Here is a 27,263-nt window from a genome sequence, read left to right as displayed (position 1 = left end):
TGTCCACAATAGCCAAACTATGGAAAGAGCCAAGATGTCCATCGACAGATGAATGTATAAAGAAGATGTGGTATATATATATACAATGGACTATTATGCAGCCATCAAAAGGAATGAAATCTTGTCATTTGCAATGACGTGGATGGAGCTGGAGGGTATTACACTGAGCGAAATAAGTCCATGAGAGAAAGACATATATCATATGATCTCACTGATATGAGGAATTCTTAATCTCAGGAAACAAACTGAGGGTTGCTGGAGTGGTGGAGGGTGGGAGGGAGGGGGTGGCTGGGTGATGGGACATTGGGGAGGGTATGTGCTATGGTGAGCACTGTGAATTGTGTAAGACTGTTGAATCACAGACCTGTACCCCTGAAACAAATAATACATTATATGTTAAAAAAAAGAAGATAGTAGGAAGGGAAAAATGAAGAGGGAGAAATCAGAGGGGGAGACGAACCATGAGAGACTATGGACTCTGAGGAACAAACTGAAGGTTCTAGGGGGGATGGGGGTGGGGTGATGGGTTAGCCTGGTGATGGGTATTAAAGCAGGCATGTATTGAATGGAGCACTTGGTGTTATATGCAAACAATGAATCATGGAATACTACATCAAAAGTAATGATGTATGGTGATTAACATAACATAATAAAATAAAAAAAAGAAAATTAATGAGAAAAGTCAGGTAAACAAAAAATGAAAATCATCTAGCAAAAAGTTAAAGAAAACGTTCAGGGCAAAATGTGAAGGGGATGATGGAAGAATAGAAGATAAGTTCCTGAAAAACAGACTATTCTGCCAGACTGAGTGAAGACTGAATGTATTAGGAGAATGAAACTCTTATACCTGATCCTGTATATGACGACATGGGATATGAACAAATTAATTATTGCTTAATTGCATAATATATAAGGTGCTGACCTGCTTTATCACAAGGACTCTTGACTCTCGTGTACTTTTCTCTTCATTTTAGTTATTTTATTGCCTTTTGTCCCATATACTTAGCATTCCACATAAGGATGTATTTCTAGATTTTAATTCCCATTTTAACCCAATTTCACCCCTACAAACATGACGTTTAAAAGCTAAAGGCCAGGGGCACCTGAGTGGCTCAGTCAGTTAAGCAGCTGCCTTTGGCTCAGGTCATGATCTCAGGGTCCTGGGGTCGAGCCCCAAGTCAGGCTCCCTGCCCAGCAGGGAGTGTGCTTCTCCCTATCTCTCTGCGGCTCCCCCACCCCCTGCTCTCTCTCTCTCAAATAAATAAAATCTTAGAAAAAAAGCTAAAGCCCATTTAAGCACTTTGTATGAGGGAGAGAGTTTGTGTCCATGAAATGTACAATAACTGGTGTATTTTTTCTGAAAGAAAAAAAACACATCGATAACAGCCACTGTCATTACCTTCACTAAAACGAGACAAGAGCAACAATAGCTACATAAATTGGTGTACAGCTCCAGACAATGATTTTGGCAATATTTCAGTGCCATCAAATGGCTTATTTCCTTCTTTTGATTCTACTTTTGAGAATCTAATCTAAGGCCATAATCTATATCCTCCTATATTTTTACCCAGTGCATGAGGAAAGCCCCTTTACACACAGAGAGGCAGCATGGCCCAGTGGTTAAGCCAGGGCTCAATTCTGACTCCACCACTAGGCTAAAAGCATGATGTTGAGCAAGTTACTTAAATGCTGTGCCTCAGTTTCATCATCTTTGATATGGAGATAATCTTCATTTACCCCAGGGTCTTTGTGAGGATTACATGAGGTAATAAGTGTAAATCACTTCCACTAGTGAATTTAAAAAATGCTCACTGTTACCATTATTATTTTCATAACAGGACAATTATAATAGCAAAACAACAAGAAGAAAAAGGAAGAGTCCCGATGCTCCACAATACAAGATTGGTTGCATGAACTCTGGTCCATCCACTCAAGGGCAAAGTCATTAAATTTCATCAGAGTACACAGTGTAGCACAGGGACTAAGTCCTACAAGCATTCGATGCAATCTGGATTTCATTATGAAAAACACATAAGATACACACTGGGTAACATTTTAATATCACAAAAATTGGAATGTGTTTTATAGGTCAAGGGCCTGTCACAGTTTAATGGGTAGTGTGTGATGCATCTTATATTTGATGCAGTTTGTGGTTGGTAGAATGATAACCTTCCAAAGATGTCCATGTCCTAATAGCCAAAATCTGTCCATGCTACCTTCTATGGGAAAATGAACTTTGTAGATGGGATTAAATTAAGGAGTTTGAGATGGGGAGATTATTCAGGATTATCCAAATGAACCTGATGTAATCACAAGGGGCCTTACAAGAGGGAGGCAAAGGGGTTTAGAGTTGGTAGTAGATGTGATGACAGCAGAGGTTGGAATGATTAGAAGGGGCCAGGAGTCAAGAAATGCATGCAACTTCTAGCAGCTGAAAATGGCTAACAACTTCTCCTGAAACCTCTAGAAGGAAATAGCTTTGCTGACACCTTGACTAATTCTAAACTTCTGACCTCCAGTGAGACTAATTAGCCCAGTGAGACTAATTCTGGACTTCTCACTTCCAAACCTGTCAGATAATAAGCATGTGTTATTTTAAGCTCCTAGGTTTGTGGTAATTTGTTACAGCAGCAATAGGAACCTAATACATAGTCAAATTGGGTACAATAAGGCTCTTTTTTACTTCTAGGCAATGTTAGGCCCTCAGTGCTTTCTGAATACCACTTGACAGCATAAGAGGCAATCAATAAAAGCTACTGAATGAACACTGAATGGAATAGTATACAACTATCAAAATGTTTACAAATGGAAAATATGTTATTTAAAAAAATAACAGTTTGAATTTCAGTGAAATCACAGTTCACTAAAGTGGGAATACATCAAATTCTGCATATAAAAATTCCAGCAGAAAATAAATTAAAAATAGTAATAGTGACTGTTTCTGCACGTCGGCACTATAAAGATGACCTCTACTTTTTCTTCTTTACATGTCTGCAAATTTTCTATAATGAACAGGTATTGTTTTCATAATGGGAGAAAGCACATCAATTTCACTTAAAAAGTAGATAGCAGTATAATGAGGAACATGAAAAGCAATTTACACAATATTGGTAAATTCAATCTCTTTATGCACCAATGACTCTAATTTAACTAGTAATTCAAAACCTTCAAATTCCTGGGTCTAGCATGTCAGTAACTGTTAAGTCATAAAGGGTCTGTGTTTTGAAGTTGTCAACATGGGTCAGCTTTAATAATAGTAAAGCTATGATTATCATCTTCAAAAATCACCTGCCGACCAGCCACTGTGAGCTGCATGGGGACAGCAAGCAGGGTGTCAAAGAGGAAGTGATTTATGCAGAAATTGGCAGTCGACCCAATGGGAAGGAAAAAGGCAAAGGGAAGAAAAGCTCAGGAACCTGTGGAATGATTCTGCTTACTTGAGTGTGAAAAGACAAGAGAGTTCTTCCTACAACTATGGCCCTTTGACTTTGGAGAAATCATTCCACCACTCTGAGCTTCAGTCTCTTCCTTTGTGTTATGAGGGCATAGAAAGAAATTATCTCTAAGATGAATGCCCAAAAAACCCCCACAAAAACCAAAAACCAAAAAACCCTTTCACTGTTCTTCAGTCTCACTTTGTATTTACACAGGGATTGCTATGCACTGATGTGAACTAGGTCCTCTGCACCGTGCAACTTGCCAATTCCATCACCATCAGATATTTCACAGCATCTTCTTTTTTACAATGTCAGAAAATAGACTGCACAGCGCATTTAAAGCCTTCAGTAAGTAAGGGGTTATAGCATCAGGCTGATGTCTGGTTAGTCACTGAAGCTTTGCAGCTTGTCACTTGTCAGCTGTTTGAAGAACGCATTCATGACCCAGGAAAGTTTCCTACTTTCTTCCATGAAAAGCAAGCATATTAGCAAAACTTAAAAACAGCTTTCCAACTAAATGAAATGCTTGATAATGTCATAATTATTATGATTTTAAATGGGGATGCCATTTCTGGAATACATCATATGTAAAATTTTAATGGAAGTGCTAAATGTTAAAAGATTTTTTTTTCCAGAAAATATTGATGGAATACCTCTTATTTGAAGGAAACTTTGTTTTAATCCTAATCTTAAGGAATTTTTAAGTTAGTAGGGGGGAATAAATCATACACATAGTTAATTCTAATGTGAAACAGAAAGGTAAATGCCATAGAAAGACACAGGTAAATCAAGATGGATAGAATTTCAGAGGAGGAAGAGAGATTATGTCCAGCTGTCCAGACAGAGATGGTTAAGGGAAGCTTATGGGGTACATGGCATCAAAGGCTGTTCGGATCCTGAACTCAAGAATTGGGATGGAAGGGGAGGGCTTTCTTGGTGGAGGAAACAGAATGAGCAAAGTCCTAGTGGCATGGAAAATTTGGAGTGTGTATAGAGAAGAGTAAAAAGTGAAATTTGATGGTATTGTTATCTCCAGGTGGAAGATGCATGGGATAAAAATCAAAATGATGGACAAGATCTAGAAGGCCAAGGCCTCGAATGCGGACCTAAGGAGACTGCACTTTATTCTACAGACAGCTGAGAACCATATAGGATTTTTGAGCAATTATTTAGTTGATTAGCACTCATCTCTCCCTATTTTAGGGGACAAAGGTAATCCTGTAGTTTAAAATTTATTATAATTTCTCACTCAACACGTGAACAAAATTCTAAGCAACCTTTTCGTACATCACCCAATGAATTGGAAAGGATTTCAAATTTTTGGGTTTGAAACTCTAAGGGAGAAGATTTCCTCCATTGCTTTACTATTTATTTGGGGTTGGAAGAGCAGTAGCCCCATTAAGATGTTGGAATGAAAGCTGCACACATGAAGGTCCCAGGAATTCCAACTGTCTGGGACAGAGAATGTGACAAGAACTTTATTCACTGCCCTACCAGCATCCCAATTTCAGGCCTTCTGAACATCAGGGCTTAGCTTTAGACCCTTAAGCACAGCCCTTGGCCTTCCTACCTGATTGTTCTTGGGAACTGGCACTAAATCTACATTCTGTATATGAAAACAGAACACCAATTCAGCACAGTGTTCCCTTTGTGGCTGAGTGTGTGTGTGTGTGTGCCCACATGTGCATGCACATTCATATGCAAACATATAAATATACACCCATTACACAAAATGGTGATGGCACATACCATTATCTTCTGGTTATGCCTGTTATAGCTTATTGTTATTTTGTAGTGAAAGCTATATTTTTCCTAAATGGTTTGTGAGCATCTTGAGAGCAGGCCCACCATATTGTATTATGAATCCAGCCAATACTCAATTAGTATTTACTGATCAATATATTTAAGCCAAGTCCGGCAGCCTCCAGCACATGGTGAATTTCCTTCTATGATCAGGTGAACAGCTGATTAACACACTTGGTCTAACAGGACAAAAACATGATGGTTTCTATTTTTCTTTAGATCCGCGAAAGGCAAGATAGCTTATTTTTTTAAAAGCCCCTGAGATAAATGAATTTATCATATGAAAGCAATCTATCAATATGTGTGTGTGTGTGTGCGTGCATGCGTGAAACCCGCCTGCTTGCAACTGCAAAATGCAGAAGTCATGTGTTGAATATTAAATACAGGTGGTGTTAACAAATGCACAGAGTTCATCAATCAGCATGATTTTCATGTGTTATGCCTGACACTTACCTCAATAAAGAAAATGCTGGCTGCTGACGTTGGATGATGATACATATAGACGGTCACGAGAATGGCTGCTACTATAATGAGGACCAGGATGAGAATTCCAACAATGAGGCCAGCATGAAGGGTGCCCCCTTTCTTCTCGGCTGCACTGTCATCTGTAGAAGCTGAAAGAACAGCACAGCTGTCAGAACATTCATGTGTGTGCTTTTAGGTTTGCATTTTCATTACAGGGGATGTTTACAGTTTTAATAAAGTACCATTAGAATTTTTTCTTTTACTTTCTGTACAACTCTTCTTTTCCATGACACCAATTTTAGAAGTTAGATACTCTTCATTTGGGCAATGAAAATTCCATGCTATTAATGATTAAAAATACTTTGTAATTGTTTTAATTTATAGTTCAATAAACAAAATTAACAGCCTTTATTCTAAAAGTACTATGCAAAATCTAAAACTCTAATTAACTATATAATAAATTTAACTTTGATTTTTCTCATTAAACCACTGGCACTTTTACCTGTGGAAAAATTGATTACTGTTTGAAAGTTCCTCTCTCATTTTCTTCTGGAAATTTTATATTGAAGAGTATAATGCTTCTTTTGGTGGGCTAGATAGGCATTTTCAGAAAGTCTATGCATGAGTTCAAAGGCTAGTTTTCAAAATCTGTTTTAAACTGAAATGCTCTTTAAAAGAGTAACAGATGGTTGCTAAATGACCCTCAAATAGTTTTATCACCATCTGAAGAGAATACATAGCATATCAAAATATTCCACGATGCCACAAACCAGTATCATTTGGTCTGACTTTTACTGAGATGTTTTCCACTGTAATACCTATTTTCAGAGAATCAGGAAAAAGAAATTAAATTTCTAAAGTGATAATTATCCAACTCAAAGCAGTCAACCAAATAAAGCTAATCTCTAAAGTCTTCTCTTGTTCTAAAATTCTGCAATCTTCGATGACTACTCGGGTATTTAAAGATCTTAAATTATGTGCAGCAGGTAACCATGTTTATGTGCATACTATGATTGATATTTTTGAACCATTAGAAAATTACTTAATATTCATAAAAGTTCTACAGCAGTGATTCCTAATCTTTTCATTACTAATTTGCATCTTTATTTTAAACATTATTTTTGTCTGTTGAATCTCATTTAAAAAACACTGATTTATTTATCTTATTTTAGATTTTTGCTAATAAAAAGCATACATGACTGCCTCTCAGAATGTGTGGTCAATGTGCAATAACAGAATTCCAGATAAAGCAAAGAAACGTGACTTCCCAATTCTTCCAGCCCATCTTTTACATTTTTGTTGTTATTGTTTGTTTGTTATTTGCTTGAGACCCATAGTTGGTGTTTGGTAATTCTTCTCCAAATCTAATAAAGCTCAATATCCTAAAGCTTTCCCTTACATAACTAAAATTCATTATTGAAAGAATATACAATTTAAACAGTAATTCATTCTATAAAAATTCACTCACAGAGAGGATTCTGGGAAGAAGGAAGAGTATGAAGTATCAGGAATCTGTCTCCTACATAGACAACAATTGCATTGGCAGAATGTGTCTGACAATTATCTTGGCACTTTGGACTCTATCGAAGGCTTGCAACTTTCAGGAGAAAGGCTTGTACTGTAAATTGTGGTTAATTTCAGTCAATGTTAATTCTTAGCATAATAGTGGCTACCCATCCTCCACCCCTCAGTCATGTGGCAGGCAGCTGCATATACGTTCCTGAAGTAGCCTGCAGGAGCCAGGGCAGGCAAAAAGTACCCTGTCCTCCAGAGATCAGGGATCTGTGTTCTGACCACTGACTGGTGCTTGTCATCACAGAGGCACAAAGATGGAGCCATTGGTTTCTCCTACCTTTCTCCATTGTTGCAAGCCCTTCCCCCTCTGGCTGAAGTAATTTCCAAGGGATTTAAAGAGCCAGGGCTCTTTTCACCATCCCCCACTTCATTTTTCTCTTTTTCCACTTTTGGGAGCTAGATAGTAAAGACTAGGACATTCAAAAACAACTGCATGTATGGGGGAAAATTAGACAGTGAGTGTATATGCCCAGGAAATGGCTCAGAAAAGAATTGAAAAGACAGTAAGATTACACCTCAGGCTGATCCTCAGCATAGAGACAGTATGCAGCAGCAACAACAACAACAAAGAAGACAATCAACAATAACAAAAATAATATCAAAAAGCAGCAAGCCCTGGGGAAGGGCAGGGGGAGAATCTGATTTCTGGAGTTACCACATTATTAGATTCAAATGTCCAGTTTTTAACAAAAATTCACAAAATATGCAAAGAAACAGGAAAGTATAGCTTATTCAAAGGGAAAAAAAATCAACAGAAACTGTTCCTGAAAAAGAACTGATGGCAGTACAATAGAGTTTAAAACAACTGTCTTGAAGATGCTCAAAGAATCAAAAGAAGATGGGGAGAGAGTCAAGAAAACAATGTGTGAACAAGATGGAAATATCAATACAGAGATAGAAAACCTAATAAGAAAGCAAAAAGAAATTCTGGAGCTGAAAAATACAATAACTGAAATGAAAAATTCACTAGAGGGATTCAAAGGCAGATTTGAGCAGGCAGAACAAAGAACCAGTGGACTTGGAAGACAGGACAGTGGAAATCATTGACTTTGAGGGACAGAAAGAAAAAGAGCCAAGGGGCCATTAAGTAGATCAACATGCACACTGCAGGAGTCCAGGAAGGAGGGACAGAGAGAGGGGGAGAGAGAATATTTTAAGAAATAATGGCCGAAAACGTCCCAGATTTAATGAAAGACATGAAGATAAACATCCAAGAAGCTCAAGGAACTCCAGTAAGATGAAGTCAAAAAGACCCACACCAAGATGCATTATAACCAAACTTTTGAAAGACAAACTCAAAGAGAGAATCCCTAAGATAACAAGAAAGAAAATAGCTATAATCCAGACAAAAGGCAAGTAATATTTATTTATTTATTTATTTATTCATTCATTTATTTGAGAGAGAACGAGAGAGTGGGGGGTGGAGAGGAAGAGAGAGAATCTCAAGCAGACTCCACACTGAACATGGAGCCTGATGCGGGGCTTGCTCTCACTACCTTGAGAGATCTGACCTGAGCCAAAATCAAGAGTTGGACGTTTAACTGACTGAGCCACCCAGGCGCCCCTGTTTATTTATTTATTTATTAGAGAGAGAGAGCACAAAAGCCAAGGAATTTAAACATTCCCTACAAAAAAATAAACTAAACACGAAAGAAGACAGTAATGCTGGAGGCACATAGAAACAAATAGCAAAAATGTTGGAATTAAACCCTTCCTTATCAGTAATCGTTTTACATTTAAATGGATTAAAGTCTCCAATCAAAAGACACAGACTTTCAGAAAGAATAAAAACACAAGATCCAACTATATGCTGACTATACGATACTAACTTCGGATACAAATAGATTGTAAGTGAAAGTATAAAAAAATATATTCCATGCAAATAGTAACTAAAAGACAGCAGAGGTAACTATACTAATGTCAGACTAAATAGATTTCCAATCCAAAAGGTTATGAGACAAAGAAGCGCACCAAGTATTAATAAAAGGTTTCAATACAGTAAGAAGATATAACAATTATAAACATTTACATATCTAATGACAAAGCATCAAAAAATATGAAGCAAAAACTGACAGAATTGAAGGGAGAAACAGACGTTTCTGTAATAATAGTTGGAAATTTCAATATCCCACTTTCAATATTGGAAAGAACAACCAGACAGAAGACAAGTAAAAAAAGAGGACTTACCACAATAAACCAACTAGATCGAACAGACATATACAGAACACTCTACCCAATGACAACATACAATTCTTCTCAAGTGTGCATGGAAGACCTTTTAGGGTAGACCATATGTTAGGCCACAAATTAAGTCTCAACAGGTGTAAAAAAATAGATATCATACAAAGAAGTTTCTCCATCCACAGTGGGATGGAGTTAAGAAATCAGTAACAGAAATAAAACTGGAAATTCACAAATTTGTGGAAATTAAGCAACACACTCTTGACCAACGAATGTATCATCATGAAATCACAAGGGAAATTAGATATGAATGAAAACAAAAACACAAAAACCAAAACTTGGGCGCTACAGCAAAAGCAGGGCTAAGGAGAGAATTTACAGCCATTAATGCTTACGTTAAGAACAAGAAAGATCTCGAATCTATGACCTAACTTTACAAGTTAAGGAACTAGAAGGAAAAAAACAAACTAAACCTGAAGTTAGCAGAAGGAAGAAAATAATCAAGATGAGAGCAGAGATAAGCAAAATAAAGAATAAAAGAAATAATAGAGAAAATTAATGAAAATTGGTTCTTTGAAAAAATCAACGAAATTGGAATGGGGACTCACACACTAGCAGTCTAGCCTCAGAGTCTGCACCCTGAGCCTCTGATCCCTAACCCCTCAACTGACACTGAACTGTATGTACTGCTATTTCTTCTTACTTCATGTTATCAATTCTGGCAAAGAATTCTAAAAAATCCTTGGTAATTTCAAAGAAGAAAAATTAACTTAAATATGGTTAAAGGATTAACATTGTGCCTTCAAGAGGGCAGGGGCTGTGTCTGACTTGTCACTTCTCTGGGACTATGTCTGCTGTCATATGCACTGAAAATCCATGTTTGTCAGAAGGGATGGAGGGAGAGAGGAGGAAGAAAAAAGAAAAATAAACCTGTTGAAAATGGGTTACAGCTCTTGGAATCCAATAAAATACCACTTCTCCAATAAAAATCAAACAAGGTTATAATAAATTACTTTATCTGGTCTTCAGTTATCTTATCTCTGCAGTGGAGTCAGTAACAGTAACTACCCCATAGGAGTGCTGTGAGAATTAACCATTGAACACATATAAAATGCTTAGGAGGGTAGCTGGTATATGATAAGCACCTAATTAATGTAGCCATTGTATTATTACTTCTAATATGAGGCAGGTTGAGGCAAATGATGGTGTCTGATTCATGACACCATATAAATTATGTTTTTGCCCTTAACATTTGTTACTTTTAAAGTTTGGCTTTATTCTTAAGTATGCTTGTATCTTTGTACTTTGTGCACTTGGATTTTTTCTTATTTTTAAAAGTATGATACATTACTGTCATGGGAAAACAGGATTAATTTAAAATGTTGCTTTGGAGAAGATGTGGCAAAAAAAAATCTACTTGGGTCAAGAGGGGAAGCCTTGAATTTTTCTTCAAATCCCATGTGTAATTCCATCCATCTATCCTTCCATCCCTCTCCACATCTATCCATGCTTCCCACCCTCAGATCCATCCATGCAAATAGCATCTGTTTCTATCTCTGGGATTAGTAGTCTTTTATAAGCAGCATGCCAAGATTCAGCCTCACTTTGTGTGTGTGTGTGCAGAATAGGGAAGGGAAGAACAAGACACTTGTGAGTTAGCTTCAGGCTGCCACTTCCCAAGTGAACCAGCACCTGTTGAGGAGGCAGCAGGCAAAATATAGCCCTTCCCGGGGAGAAACGAGAGAGCCAGAAACATGTTTTATTCAATAAGAGCTCCAGTCAGTAAAATTACCACTGACTTGGAGGACGTAAATTGCTAATCTTTAGAACATAAAATCATAACCGGATTTATACCTTGAAACCTCACTCACTGCCTTCACTTAGTCATAAATGTTTACTTTCTCACTTATTACTTATTTATATTTTCGATAATGGCTTAGTTACATTATTTCCTTTCTAAAACACTCCTTTGCAGTGCTGGTGTGGATGTTAAGACACCATTTCATGTCTAATGAAATCTGTACAGAGTCTAGTTTGTTGCTAGCCAAATGAATATTTTATGACATTTCTGGATGATGATTTTAACAAAATAAACAATCTTCATAGACTCTCAAAATATTGCTAACCAGGAGACAAAATAAATATTGAGGGATCTGCAACCGTGCATATGACTTTACTCTGTGTTGTAATTAGGGCAAACCATTTAAGGAGAAATACAACAAATTCAATTCCAAAATATTACAGAGGCATCCTTGTGTCCCAAGCGAGTGCTATTTCCAAATGCTTCAGAGTTGTCATCTGAATGGAGTGGCCAAAATTGCAAAAAGATTTCTGGAGAACGTATTTTTCCATTTTCATATTATTTAGGCAAGTTGTCTGCATCTCTACTCTAGCTGCTTTCTCTACTAACAAGTATTATGATGGCATATTAAAAGGTTGTTGAATCTGGAGATGAAGTGATCACTCTATTGATGTGCTTTGATTTTAAATTCTTTCACCATTTGTTTCCAGTTTGGTATCACTGCCCCGTTAAATGATATAGGGTTTCACACTCACGGGTACCTGCAAACAGAAATCAGGAGATCATCTGTGTTAAAAATGATGACCACCTCAAACACAAAATTTAAATTTAAAGTGTAAGCAAGTGCTAGTAATTTCCATCATTGAAATTTAGTTCATTCACCTCGCAGGTGGACGGCTCAAATTGATTTCAATCCTTCAGAAAAGACAGTAAACAAAAATGTCAATTTTGGAAATAGTCATTCATTCCTGTGGTTTGACTGATCGTTCTTGGAAACTGGCATACGGAATTGGGTCAGAGAAAACCTTGAGCCTATTTCAGGTACAAACTTAAGCTCATGAGAGTCCATGAGGACTTGGAGGAGCTATTCCAAAAGGTCACGAGTAATCTAGTCGGAAGACTGAAACTCTTATTCTAGTCTTAGAAATATCTTATGCTCTTTCATTCATGTCCGAAAGTGAACAAAAGCCATACAACTATACTCATACACATACAGTATTGCGTACAGGACAATTCAAATCTTTAACTTTTTTAGCCTTTCATCCTGTATTCAAATAAGAGCAATTAGTGATAAAGGATAGTAAGATACCATAAAACGGAGCCTCAAAGCCCAAAAAGGAAGTATATAGATATATGTGAAAAGCTTATCAAATCAAGGCCATTTTTTTTTTTGCTACTCTAAGACAAATTTTAAAACATAAATGAAACAGGGAAAATCAATAGTATCAAAGATAATATACTCTCCTCTGACCCACTGAATGACCCATGAGTTCCTACTTTTTAGTACTTTATAAAATGCAGATCAATATTTAGACATAGAAAAGGCTATAAAAATTGTCAAATTTATCTAAGCAATCTGCTATTTTGGGGTAAGTTTTAGCTACCATGATAGTAAAGACAACAGATTTTTAAAAGGCATTTTAAATATTCAAGACCTCATGCAAATGTGTTTCATTTGCTGCACTCCAAGAAAAGTTTATGACCTATTGACAAGAGGAAAGAGGAAAGATAGAAGGAAATAGAAGAAGGAAGAGAAAGAAGGAAAAAAAATTTGACAGGTTGTTTCTTCAAAGTGTTGTGTCTGATTTTAAACCTCTACCTCTCCTTGCTCTTTATATGACTGATGTTTTTCTCAGGATTTACATCAGAATATCAGGTGGCACTGATATTTGGTATTTAGAAATATAGTTCTTCAATATGTTAAAAAGATTTTAATACATTGCTAAAATGATCTGTACCCACTATTAAATCTTGCCAGTAATTAAAGTCCAGAAATAAAGTAAAACTAAAATAGAAATACTCCTTGTCTGAAATTTTATTCACTTTAGAACTCTTCTCTTGGCTTTAAAATGAAACACTACAGCCCATAAATTCCACAATGTATTAATATCCTTTGGGGGACCAAGAGGCTCATGGGTTGGACAAAGTCTTGCACAAATCTGTGCAAAATTCATAAATCTTATACACGTGATGTCAAAATGTTCTTTTTAAAGCTTCAGAATGAAGTTAAACTATGAATGCTTACAATGTTAGTGTTCCAGTCTTGGATTAAAAACACACACAGACACATGACTTTCCCTGTGGAATATTATCTAACCCATTTACAACCTAAAGCATGTCATGGAAGAAAATCAAGTGATAAAATTTTTAGTTAAATTGACTTTCCTTTGGAAGTTTCCCTTGTAACTGATCTCATTCTGTAGCTCATCTATTTTTCCTCTTAGTGCTTTTGAATTTCTACATCCATGATCATGACCTTGACTTCATTCAGAATTTTTTCGGTATTTGTATTTTTTTGATGCTTGCCAATCTGTCAATATTATTCAGGTATTAAGGGTCCCTTGGGACTATTATATAAACTATACCTGATCCACAATATGTGTCACTGTGACAATACATTCATAATGCACATTATGATCTCCATTGGAAGGATTAGGGTAAATACTGTGAAAAGATGTTAAAATGGGTGCACAACCCCCTGCTAAGTGCATTATGTATGGTGAGAACAATATCTGGCAGGGACAGCTGGCCCAGCTTCACTTTTGCAGCCTGGGCTGCAACAGGGCAGCTGTGAAATTTCATTCAGGGAAACATATAAAACATTCTGGGCTAAAAGAGCTTAGGGGATGACAATCCTTTTTTTAACAATAATCCGTTACCTTTCATCTTAGAAAAATGAAGCTAAATAAAATTTCTGTGAAATCATATTTTTTTTTAAAAAAAATGCTTGATTCCATCAAAATGAGGGATTTTGGATAGCAGTCACCACACCCAGCCCGCTTCTAGCTTCATTATGTGATTGGTGCTTTAGTGTAGGCATATGTGTGAGCATCTAAAAAGAGGGGATTTACAGTGCTTACAACTGCCATAAGACCCAAAGTAAATCTGTGGAATAATCCATTATCATTTTTCACTTCTTTGTGTATGTACTACTTTTTTTTTTTAAAGATTTATTTATTTGAGAGAGAGAGAGAAGGAGGGAGAGAGGAAGAGTGGGGAAGGGGCAGAGGGCGGGGAGAGAGAGAATCTTAAGCAGACTCCCCACTGAGCACAGAGCCTTATATGGGGCTCGATCTTACGAACCTGAGACAAAATCAAGAGTTGGATGCCTAACCCACTGAGCCACGTAGGCGCCCCATGTATGTACTACTTTTTAAAAGTAGTCTACGTATGCATCTAATATTTTCGGTAACCAAGATCTTTGTAAGACTTAACTTTTAAAACTTTTCTTAACATTAGCTTTCTATCCAAAGGTGTTTTTGTATACAGTTGTCTCCTCCTCCTAAAAATATATTTAAAATTTATTTTTGAAAAATAAAATGTGTCTCTACTTCTACAAAATAATCCAAAGAAAAGGGATCTTAGCACCTAAATTGCCCATCCAAATATTAAACTGAAGAGTTTCACAGAAATTGTTTCTCTTTTAATTTCATGCCAAGCCCTTGCAAGGGTTAAGAAATCAGGGTTTTAAAGTACAGAAAAAATGTAGAGTTTTCTTACTGAATATATTCACAGTGAATATGAAATACCAAAAATAAGATTGATGAAAGTACTTTTAAGATTGGGGGGTACAGAACAGAGTGACTCCTCATACCATTTAATCCAATCCATTCCCGAATGAAGTCACTTATGTTGACAGGTCATTTATACACAAAACTATGAGTATCATAATGAGTGTTTACTTCCCTACCAAATCCACCAGGTTTTCTCAACATGGAGGAAGAACCCTCTTCACCTTGCTTCTATCAGTGGGGAATGGCAAACGTGTGTCCCAACCACTTAGCTAATATAGACCCTTAGTATTTCCACTCCTCTTAATCATGGCTGCATTGTCAGGTCAATACCAGGCCTTCTTGAAATTATTCAAGGAAATTGGATCCAGTCTCTCACTGAAGCTGAAGTGCATGAACCCAAGGGCATCTATCTCATAAATAGTTTTTCCAGTGGAGAGATCAAGCTCTATCTCACACTGTATACCCACCATTAGGAAAACAGGCCAAAAAGGCCCTTTAATCTATCCCCAGACCACAGCAGGAGCTGGGCCATGGGCCATGCAAGATAGAACCTGCAGCCATTATTTGAAAAACAAAGAGCCCAGCTGCTGAGGTGCAATAAACTATCTAAATAAAATCAACCTTCTAGTGATTATCCATAAGCAACTTGTTTTGAAAAGTGCTGAATATTAGATCAATATTATTAAATCAATCCCAAGTTCTTTGACATTTGATTTTATGCTCAATATTAATGAAAACCTTTGGGTTTCCTAAGAAAGTATAACTTAATTTAGTTGCTAAAGATATCATTTTGGCCTGTGTGTGTGCCTTAGAATTAAAACCTTAGTCCTTCATGTTCTCAACAACCATATGACCCTTTTGTTATTCGTTGTGGTTTGATATATACAGTCCTCCAGGAGGGTAAATGGGCAGGACGACATGTATGTGCTATGCAACATACCGAGACAGAATCAGAAACTCGAAAAAAAATAGGGTTGGGTCTGGAATTTCATTTTAATTTGTGTTACCAGAGCTAATAAAAAGTGCTCATGTGTCAAAGGTAGGAAGAAAATATTAAAACCACTGAGAGCCAGTTTTGCAGAATATTTATATTTCACTTGGCTCAGATAATATCCCTAGCAGGGACAGAATCAGGTAGCCTGCTTGAGAAGAGAGAAATTGTGTTATTATCATAATTGCCTGCCCCCAGATCCTGGAATATCAAGTTTCCTGAAATATAAAGTTCCACAGGTTGAATGTGGGATAGAACATGGTCAGTCCGGGAGGTGAGCACTAGTCTCATCCTAATCTTTTCCACCAAATAAGCTTTGTAAAATGGTCCCACAAAGTGGTACATGGTACTCCCAGGAGTTTTACAGTTGCAAGGACCTTGGTCTCAAAGTGTTGGGGGTACAGGAACCACCATGCTCATTCTGATGTTGATGTGGCAGTTGATGCTGCTTCTGTTTGCTGAGAAGCTGGATAGTTTCAACAGTGGGAGAACGGCAGACAAATGGCTTCATAGCTGACTGCAACATTTGGAGCAATCCTCCCTGCAGACAGCATGGCATTGGAAAGCACAGCATATGCTCTGACACCAGATCATTGGTGGTAAAGCCCAGCTGCATTCCTTACCAACCATGTGACCCTAGACAGATTACATAAATCCCAGGGCTTCCACTGCCTCGGGTGTAAAACGGGATTATAATAGTACTTTTTCAAAGCAGTACTTTCTTTAAAGATTAAATGAGATAACATACAAAACCCTTAGAAAAGTACCTGGTATACAGAAACAGCCCAATCATTTCTAGATAATTTTATCATTATTAGCAACTACCTGGGAAGGTTCTAAGAATAATTTAAAGCAAAACATGAATCACATAATCAGAAGTGTTAAATTTTATGTCTACTAATTTGAGAAGCTGGTTTGCTAAGGATATGCCTTTTTCCTTTCTTTAGTCAAGAATTTCAAGAGGCTTGGAAGAATTTGTTCATGAGATTTTTCAAAAAACTGTATCTAGTTTATGAGCAACACGTTAAAATCTCTCGCTTCTCTTTTAAAGGAGATAAAACTTGCAGCCTCGAAAAGCACAGATCTTAAGTGTACAATATAACACATTTTAATAATTTCCATGTCCCCAGAAAGTTCCCTTTTCCCCTTTCTAGTCAATTCTAATCACATCACACCCCACCCCATGATGGGCACCCACTAAGCTGATTTCTATTATAGTAGATCAGTTTCGCCTGTATTGAATTTCATACAAAATGAATCATACTGTCTGTACTCTGTAGTGCCTGGCTCTTTTTACCTAACATGATGTTTTTAAGATGTATCTGTATCATTGCATGTATCACTGGTTTGTTCTTTATTTGTGCTAAATAGTAGTCCACTGTATGAATACTCAATTTGTTTATTTTTCTATTGCCAAACATCTGGACTGTTTTCAGTTATTGGCAATGATGAATAAAGTTGCTATAAATATTCTTGTAAATATTTTTGTGGATATGTTTTCTCTTGGATAAATACATAGAAGTGGAATTTCTGGATCAAAAGGAAGATGTATGTTTAGCTTTTATAGAACTGTCACTTTTCCAAAGGGATTGTACTATACCACACTGATTAGCAATGTAAAAGACTTCTGGTGCACCATATCCTCATCAGTATTAGTGTTCTGTCTTTTTAGTTTTAGATTTTGACATGGGTGTAAAATGGTACCTCATTGAGGCTCTTGCTTTTTTAAAAAGTTAGTCTGATAATCTATGCTTTTTTTATTATTATCATGTTATGTTAATCACCATATTGGAGTGTTTATTCTATTTACATTTAGTATAATTATCGGTAGGGCTGGATTTGATTTTTTTTCTATTTTTCTTCTTTGTGTCCATCCATTATGTGATCCATTTCTCCTCCTCTCTTGTCTTCTTCAATCTAAACAAATATTTCTTAGAATTCCATTTAAATTTAGCTCTACATTTTTTGTACATTTTCTTTAGTGATTGTTGAACTCAATGTTAATATATGTTAAAATCACTTTTTATCAAACAAATTGTTAATTCATTATTGTAACTGAAATAATAACATTTGGTCATAGAAACTTACAGCACTATTATGAATCAATGTTAAATAAGGACTCCTGTCCTTACTACCCACGGTACATTTAAAATCTTAACACGGTATTACTTAAGCTAGAATAAAACTAAGGTGAAAATTAGTCTTAATGGAATAGTAAGTAATTGAAAATCTACCTGTGAAAAAGATTAAAATAAATTTACTATCTAATGGATTAAACTACTTTAATCATTAAGTCTTTTTAAAAATAGCATATCTTTTCTCTCCATCTGTCTTCTTTTCTCCCTCCCTTCCTTCCTTCTCCTTCCTCCCTCCCTCCCTTCCTTCCCTCCTCCTTTCCTTCCTTCCTTCTTCAACTAGATCAGCATATTACATGAGAAATAAGCTTTGGCAATTGAAGCACACATGAAAAAATTTAGTATTTAAGTCACAAAACCTTAAGAACGGTCGCCAAGGTTAGTGGGCTCCAAATACACTGTGGCAGGCCCTTTACACATTAATAGAAGTCCTCTTGTTCCATTCCCCTTGGAAATGTTTTATGGGTTCTCTCAACTCCTAGACACCATACTCTGACCTCTCACACTTACTCTCCCCATACTACTTTTTCTCCTACTACACTGAAAAAGCAGGAAGCTCAGATGAAATTCCCTCAACTTCTCCCTCCCACCTATCTCCTCTCATCCATGTTGACTGACCCATTCCTACTTGTTGATATATGAAAACACTCTTGGTCATCTTTTAATTCCTTTCTTTATGTCTTCTTTGTACTCAACATCTATAACATGTAAATAGCTCCTAGAATAAAATGACATCATTAACAACAGAAATCACTACTTTCCTTTTCACTGAACATTTTGAAAAAGTAGCCTGTCCCTGTTGACTTCAATTTCCTTTTTGCCCATGGACTTCTCAAATTCTATCTGGGAATTGTATTACTGTGGAGTGTAGAACTGTCCAACAAATGCTAACATATTACCTAAATTAATGGTCACTTTTCCATTTTTTTTTTTACCTTTCTTTCTTTCTCTCTCTCCCTTCCTTCCTTCCTTTCCTTCCTTCCTTCCTCTTTTTTTCTTTCTTCCTTCCTTCCTCCCTCCCTTTCTTTCTTTCTTTCTTCCTTTCTTTCTTTCTCTCTCTCAGCCTGTCTATAGCATTGACATTGTTTACTACTTCCTCCTTAAAATGTTCTTCTCTTTGGTTTCTGTGATAGCAAAATATACTAGTTTTCTTGCTACCTCTTTAACTCTCTTTGCAGTTTTCTAAACAAAACTTAGTGTTCTCCATTTAGTTCTGTGCTCTTCTCATTTTTATACAATCCTTCTGTGATCTCATTCTCTCATAACTTCAACTGTCATTTCTATGCTGATGATGCCTAAATTTATATCTTTTGCTTGTATTTCTCAAGTAAATTTCAGATTTGCATCGAAAAATTCCAACTGGACATCTTCATTTGGATGGTCCACAGATACTTCAAAGTCAGTAAGCTCAAATTAAATTCATTGCCTCCCCCCACAACCTGTCCTCTTCTGGTAACCCGTGTTAAACAGTATCATCACACATCCAGATAACTAAGCTCAAGTCCTGTCAGCCATCTTGGTCAATTTCTATCACATAAATCACACATCCAATCAGATATTAGTTATGTAGTTTCACTTCATTAAAAAGTACTTTTCATGTCCAGTTTCTCTTCTTTATTCCTACTGTCAGCCACTACTCTGGCCTCTCAGCCTTTCTTTTATGGATTGCTAGTACAATCTCTTAAGTAGTTTTCCTGGCCTCAGGCTTACTCCTTTCCCCTCTGTTCCCCACAATCCCTCAAGAATGACCTACTAAACATGTAAAACTTTTCATGGCACTCTCCTGTCTAAATGATGTCAATGGCTCCCAGTGTCTTTGGATAAAGTTAATAAACTCCCTTGCCTGGCATAAAAGGCTATGAGTGCTAAAGCTCCTACTTATCTCTCAACCTCACCATCCACCACCACCTGTGTACATCTTTACCCTAGCCAAATAAAATGTGGTGACTCTTTGGTTACCCAAATAGATCTTGATGTCTCAGGCTACTGAACTTCTGTCTTTGCTGGTCCCTCCACTGAAATGTCATTCTTCTGTTCCTTTTCTGCACAAATCCTATGTATACTTCAAAACTTAGATCAAGTATCTCTTCTGAGAATCTTTCTTATTATTTCAGTTTTGTTTAGATGACTTTTCTCTGCCTTCATAGTTTTTCCTGAGTCTATCATTGTACTTTTCACACCACATTTAATTATTGGTTAGTTTCTTTATGTCATCCCACTAGTACACTTGTTTCTTTATGGCAGGTAGCAGCCCTTGTTTACCTTTGTATCTCCATCATTTACCAATGGGCCAGGCATATAGTGGTGTAAGAAATGTTTCCTCAATAAATGAAATCAAGTCTAATTAAATCAACATAAAATTTAATTTTCTAGTGACGTGTATATTATTTTAACAGCACAAGGCAATTAACTATGATCACTAGATATGTCATACTAAAAAATTATAATAACTTTACACATGTTTGCCCCAGGAAGGGTAACAATAAATATTGGGTAACAAAAAAAATTGCTCCTGAGACCTCTCATAAATCACAGGTTCCAAAATATAATGGTATATGGGAGTTTATTTCTTCTAACAGGAGATTCCCAAGGCTAGGTGTCTGACAAAAAGAGGGCAGATAGAAAATTATTTAGGAGATGAGCACAGAAAAGAAGGGAGGTATTGATCAGAGAAAGATATGTAGTAAAACATTTTGCCAATGGCAAATGGAAAGTGTATTTGGAGCTACCTCTTGAAATCCATGTATGTGTGTGTTTCCTGAGAGGTTCTGTTACATCATTTTGTTCTACATCCTATCATCAGCACAAACTCTATATTCTTACCTACAAATCAACATAAAGGGGAAAAACTATATTCCAAAGTGATTTTCTCTTTTTTTTCCTATGCTGGATAATGATTTTTTTAAAACTATTAGATTGAACAATGAGATTGCAATTTTTGTAGGTCAAATTTGGTAAAAAAACCCCAAAAAACAAAAAACCAGCAATTTCATATGGTTCAATGAAATACAGAAAGTGTAATGGTCTTTACTAAAATAATTTTGCAATAACTAAAATGGACTAATTTTCTATTAATGACATAACAGACATAATGCTTTAGGGTCCCCTATCTCTGCTGAGCAAGATGCATTCTTTATATGGAGACAGAGATAATTTGTTGTTGTCATCAATTAAAATGTTGTTTTATGGAAGTCATGAGGTACAGGTGAGGACCAATGCATAGATTCAGAGTAAGACATGTCATTCTTGTTTGGGGGACTCTGGCATAAAGAAATCAAGAATTTACTCAACTCCTGATACTCAAAGTGTGGTCTGTGAACTGGTGGTGTCTGCATAGTTTGAGAGCTTGTTGTAAATGCAATGCCAAGGTTTGGGTTCTATCCTAAAATGCCTATAGCAAAGAATGCATTTTACAAGATTCCCTCTTCACCCAGTGATTCTGATGCGCCTTATTATTTATGAAGCATTGCATCAGACCACTTGCTCACAACTCAACTTTACATGGGATCACCTGTGGGGTTAAAACATATTGATGCCTGAGTCCCAGCTCCAGAGGTTCAGATTTAATTGGTGGGAAGAGCAGTCTGACCACTGGGGTTTTTATAAGCTGGAGTAATAAAATTAGATGAGAATAACCAGGTGATTCTAATGTACAGAAAAAGTTGGGAACCACTACTCTGGATGAAATTTTAGGAGAGAAATTCTTAATCCTAGGGGATATTCAAAAATCACATTCTGCAGCATAAGACATTTTCACAATTATGGCATACATATGCTTAGAATAAAGTTAGTGCTACCATGAAAAGTAGCCAAACAAAGCAAAGGATAAAACCAAATGTCAGGATACTTTATAGTTTTTAGAAACAGAAAGTGAAATATATTCAATAGCCCATCAAAAGGAAATAACAGTTTCCCTTTCCTTACATCTGTGACCTATGTGAAAGAAGCAGATGAAAAAAAATAGCAAGGGAAGGTGGGAGGAAAAATGAAAGATATGTTACTTTGATGATTTATGTATTAAAGTCAAAAAACAATTTGAATGATAAATGAAACATTAGACATTTGCTCTGTCACTACAGACTAGGTAATAAAAATATAACCTTAGAAGTATTCTAGTGAAAAAACCGGAATAATGTTCTAACATTTTATCTTTGGATGAAGAATCTCAGGATATGTTCAGAAATAAAAAACTAAACACAGCAGAATCAGAATTTAGACCCACTATTCCATAGTAGCTCTTTCAAAGTATATCTGTATTTGATCCTGGAAATCAACCACTTTGCAGATTTGTACCTCAGAATTAACTTGATCATGTTCTGCAAACTGCTTAATGTAGCTATTCCAGCATCTCTTTGATGGTGACACACCTTCTGACTCAAGAAAGCAGCCTTTCAGAAACCAGGTGTAGCAAAATTCTTAGCAATAAGAAGAAATGACAAGCACAGTGCCACCTGCATAATACATCAATGCTCTCTGGAGTGCTGTTACTTTAACTATTATTAGCAATTAAGAACTCATATGCAAATATGTTTTTAAAAAGACACTTCACTTTATCAAAAAGAAGAGCATTTGGAGGAACCAAGAGCAAATGTAGTTTTGGTACTTTGATCAATCTCAGTCAACACATTTTTTTTTTTAAGAGAGGGGGAGAGTGGCAGAGGGAGAGGGAGGAGAGAATCTTAAGCAGCCTCCACCATCAGCATGGACCCCCAATGTGACCTGAACTCATGACCTGAGCTGAAATCAAGAGTTGGATGCTTAACTGACTGAACCACCCAGGTGCCCCTTAGTCAACATATTTTTAATAATAAAATCAAATCACAGGATTTTAGAGCTTAAAATAATTTTAACATCTGCAGTGTAGCAGAATGGTACAATTCAATTGCCCAGTTGAGCTGAATCTGGTTGAAGATTTTACTTCTTAATTAAAGGACCTTGCCATTGATTCAACTTGCAAACCTCTTTTCAGCTCTGGATATAATTTTATCTGGGTCACATCCTGAAGACATTTACATTTCTGTTTAGGTGGTGAGTGTTATTAGGAAGCAACCCAATCAAATGCCAAAGAAGGCATTTAATAGTTGTACCTACTATAATATATAGCTAGGTCATTCCTTAGAAATGTAACTCCTCTAGTAAGCTTCTGCCAGGATTTGAAAACCCAAAGAAGTTGTGATTTTAAATGTTTATAACCACTATCCACAGAAATACATATATTTAAAAAAACACATTCTAGAAACCCCTTCATGGCGAATTAAACCTGAATTTCCAGAGAAACCAAGAAGTTTGAAAGAATTTTAAATTAGATTTTGAACATAGACACACAGCTGCCTGTAGTTTGGAGAACATATGCCCATGATCCAGACCACTACTCAGTTCCACAGGAGAATCAGCACATTGTGATTTTCATAGAAAGGATAAAATGGAAACTACTGTGTCATTACACGGGAAAAGAAAATTTCATTTCCCAACACTTAAAAGTATCGTCAGTTGTTATAGCAAGGAAAAATAATAGTGTAGGAATATGTGGCATTTCCTACTGGAAGTTTGATGTAGGAGACCTGTATTGGAAGAACACAGTAATACTGAGAGGTTGTGAGGACTTGGAATCTGTATTAAGGAATTTGTATTATTAAATAGAGTCACACACCAGGTCTGCCACATTCTAGCCAGATAACCTAACCTTTCTGTACCTTCATTTCCTCAGCTATAAAATGAGAATAAGAACAGGACCAACCCACGGGGATGTGGCATGAATTAAATGAGGTAACGCATGACAGCATTTAGAATGGTGCCGGGAACATAGTAAACACTCAGCACAGATTTTGTTTTCCTCTTCTTTTTCTTTTTCTCCTCCAACTATTTGGAGACAGTTGTAGAGATGGAGATAAAATGCTATCTTTATATTGGCTCTTCTTAGTCTTTGTATTCCATCATTCCACAATCAATCAATGCTATACCTCACTAAGGGGGCCTGCATTCCATAGCTATCATTCTCTTTGTTTAGATTTGTCACGTTTTTGTCTCCAGATTATTCATAGGTCTTAGGATTTCCACTCAACCCTTAAGGCAAATAAAACTTCCCCAACCCAGAAACTAGCCTGAAACTTCCAGAAGCTCTACCAGTCCTACTCTAAAGGCAGCAGGAAACTTAAATCACAACTGAAGATTCATCAAGAGTGACTTAGCTGGCTGTAACTCAGTTTGGGTCCTGTGAATGAGGAGCCCTGTGGTGAGCCTTTGGTGCCCAGTTGCTCAGAAGCATTTTCTACTCTCATGTCAAAGATGAAGGAAAATCTCCTGGAAAGTGAATGTATAATCATGTCAGCTGTGGATGCCACTAGAAAATTGACTATTTCAACCCAGAGCAATGTCCCAGAAAGACTCAGAGCTAAGGTAATACAATATCTAAAGGCAGCATCATTAGCTTCTAGCTACATATTGACTATTTTGAAAAAACGTCACCCTCTTTTTCAGGAACATACAGACCTCTAAATTAAAATGCTTTTAGAAACAGCCAATTAAATGAAATTAAATCAAGAAATAGAATGTGCTAAATTTCTTTGCAACAATACATAGCAATTTACAAAAATTTATTAGCTTGCTTTTTTTTAAAAAAAATTCTCAATAAATGTGAGAAAACATTTACATTAGGCATCCTTTTTCATTATTAGCTCCATCTTGCAAAAATGTTTACCTGGATGGGGAAGGGGAAAACAATTCTGAATTCTGTTTTCAACATGTTTAATCAACTAATCAAGTTAGATTTAAATTGGCGATCCTCCCTGCATCTTCAAATTCCATAAGATAAAAAACAATGAAAGCATGCTATTTTAATGAAGGTGTTATAAAAAGTAATGTGTAATTTCCCTTAAGCACTGTTTTGAAGGAATATTTATCTTAATACTGGTCAGGTTGGTCTGCTCTAACTGTACTTTCAGAAAAAGTGCTTTATAAACAACCCTAGACATGAAAAGAGTTCCAGTATATAGACACAGTTTCAAAGTCTTATTGTGATATTTTGGAATTCTGAGGGATACATGCTGCATGTCAATGATCATCTGAAAATCCAACAGTCAACTTCTCTAGTATAACAAAAAAGAAAAAAATGTCTTCCATTTACATCAGGCATTTACTTCACTTGATTTCTCAACATCATAAGGTAGTTCTAATGCACTGCAGTAAGAAAATCTTCAACATTTTCAGATTCCTTGCTGCACTAAACAAAACTAAGGATCTTCCTTGGGGTAATTGGTAATATTCTAGGGAACTATTTCCCAAAGTGTATTTCACAAAACATTAAATTCATGAGATGCAAATTATAGAAAAGTTTTATGACCAAATTGTGGAGAAATGCCAGATCCAATACTTTATTGCCAACTTGAAATTTCTTTAGAATACATGCTCCTTGAAAGCAGGGAATTTGGCTAAGTCTTGTTCACTTGTCATGGCCCCAAGCCTGTAACAGTGCTCTGCACTTAGCAGGCATTCAGCAGGAATTAATGAATGAATAAACAAATGAACATTAAAAGCTTTGAACAGCTGTCTAGCAAAGAAACTTCTTTAATTTTCTTTCGTCCAGAATATCTCATACTATTTAATCACAGGAATCCTTTTTTTTTCTGTTAGCATTACAGAATATTTGTTTTAAATATTTAGAACATTAAAAAAAAGATAAAAGAAAGCATAGAAATGAAACCACTACCCATATTAAGATTTAAATGTAACAAATACAACAGAAGCCTCTTGGGAAGCTCTCCTCCATTTCATTCATGTCATACTACCCTCTTTTAAAATAAGGTAACACCAGGGAGGAGCAAGATGGCAGAGGAGTAGGAGACCTAAATTTCATCTGGTCCCAGGAATTCAGCTAGATAGGGATCAAACCATTCTGAACACCTACAAACTTAATAGGAGATTGAAGAAAAGAATAGCAGCAACTCTGAACAGAAAAGTGACCACTTTCTGGAAGGTAGGATGTGTGGAGAAGTGAATCTGAGGCAATATTCGGGAGGACAGACCGTGGGGGAGGGGGCCTCCGTCAGCTGCTACTGGAAAGTGATAGAGCAGCGGAGCACAAAATTGGAACTTTTAGAAGACAGCTCCACTGAGAGATGTCGCTCCAGTGGCTAAGCGGGGGGGGTGGAACCCTCGCTGGGACAGTTGGTCTCAGGACTCTCAGGGTCACAGAAAGACAAGGGGTGCCTGAGTGCGGCAGAGCTCCCAGGTATCGAGCGGCGAAGCTGGCTGCAGAGAAAGAGCCAAGGAGTGGGCTCTCAGCTCAGGGTTGCCATAAACTGTGATCCACAGCACAGTCGGACCACTGCTCTTCCAGCAGGGACCCAACAAGTGGAAGATCCGGGGAGACTCCCCTTCCTCCCCTGGGAGGAGCGGCGCGGGAGCTCACCACAGGGATCTGCAGGGTTTGGAGACAGAAACGCTAGGTCACAGGCCGGGTGAGCATGGAGTCCGGCCAGAGACAGGGTAGACAGGAGTGATTGATTGCTTTTCTCTGGGGGCTCACTGAGGAGTGGGGTGCCGAGTTCTCAGCTCCTCTGGGGCAGAGACTTGGAGGCCATTTTCACTCTTGTCCTCCAAAGCTGTATGGAAAGCTTGCAGGGAACAAAAACTCCCAGGAGCAAAACCGAGCAGATTACTTAGCCCCCGGCAAGGGCGGGCAATTCCGCCTCCAGCAAAGACATTTGAGAACCATGGCAACAGGCCCCTTCCCGAGAAGATCAGCAAGAACAGCCAGCCAAGCCCAAGCTTAAGCATCAATGAGAACAGCAGAACTCCAGCACTAGGGGAATACTGCACATAGAAGTCATGGCTTTTTTCCCATGATTCTTTAGTCTTTCAAAGTTAATTTTTTTAATTTTCTTTTTTTTTTTCCCTTTTTCAACCAACATCTTATCAATCCCTTTTTAAAAAATCTTTTTTATTTTTCATTTTTAGAGTCATATTCTATCCCTTCATAGTAGTTAACCTTATTTTTGGTATATATATAAGTTTTCCCTCTTTAAAATTTTGGGATACAGTTTCTTCTAACAGACCAAAATATACCCTAAATCTCTAGTGTATGGCTTTGTTCTAGTCTCCTGTCTGATCACATTCTCTCCCCCTTTTTTTTAATTCCCCTTC

General features: G+C 36.9%; 1 protein-coding gene across 1 annotated transcript in view; it reads right to left on the bottom strand.

Moving 5' to 3' along the window:
• Window positions 1-27,263, bottom strand: part of PLXDC2 (plexin domain containing 2) — a 435,549-nt gene that overhangs the window by 42,648 nt on the left and 365,638 nt on the right. The window contains exon 13 of the mRNA XM_081818908.1: window positions 5,694-5,894. Coding sequence (XP_081675034.1) covers window positions 5,694-5,894 — 201 coding nt within the window. The remainder of the gene's footprint in view (window positions 1-5,693; window positions 5,895-27,263) is intronic.

Source organism: Leptonychotes weddellii, chromosome 5, assembly GCF_054177405.1.
Source record: "Leptonychotes weddellii isolate Sample4059 chromosome 5, ASM5417740v2, whole genome shotgun sequence".
Taxonomy (NCBI): Eukaryota; Metazoa; Chordata; class Mammalia; order Carnivora; family Phocidae; genus Leptonychotes; species Leptonychotes weddellii.
The sequence above is the reverse complement of the archived record's forward strand: the minus strand, read 5'-3'. Positions and strand labels throughout refer to the sequence as shown.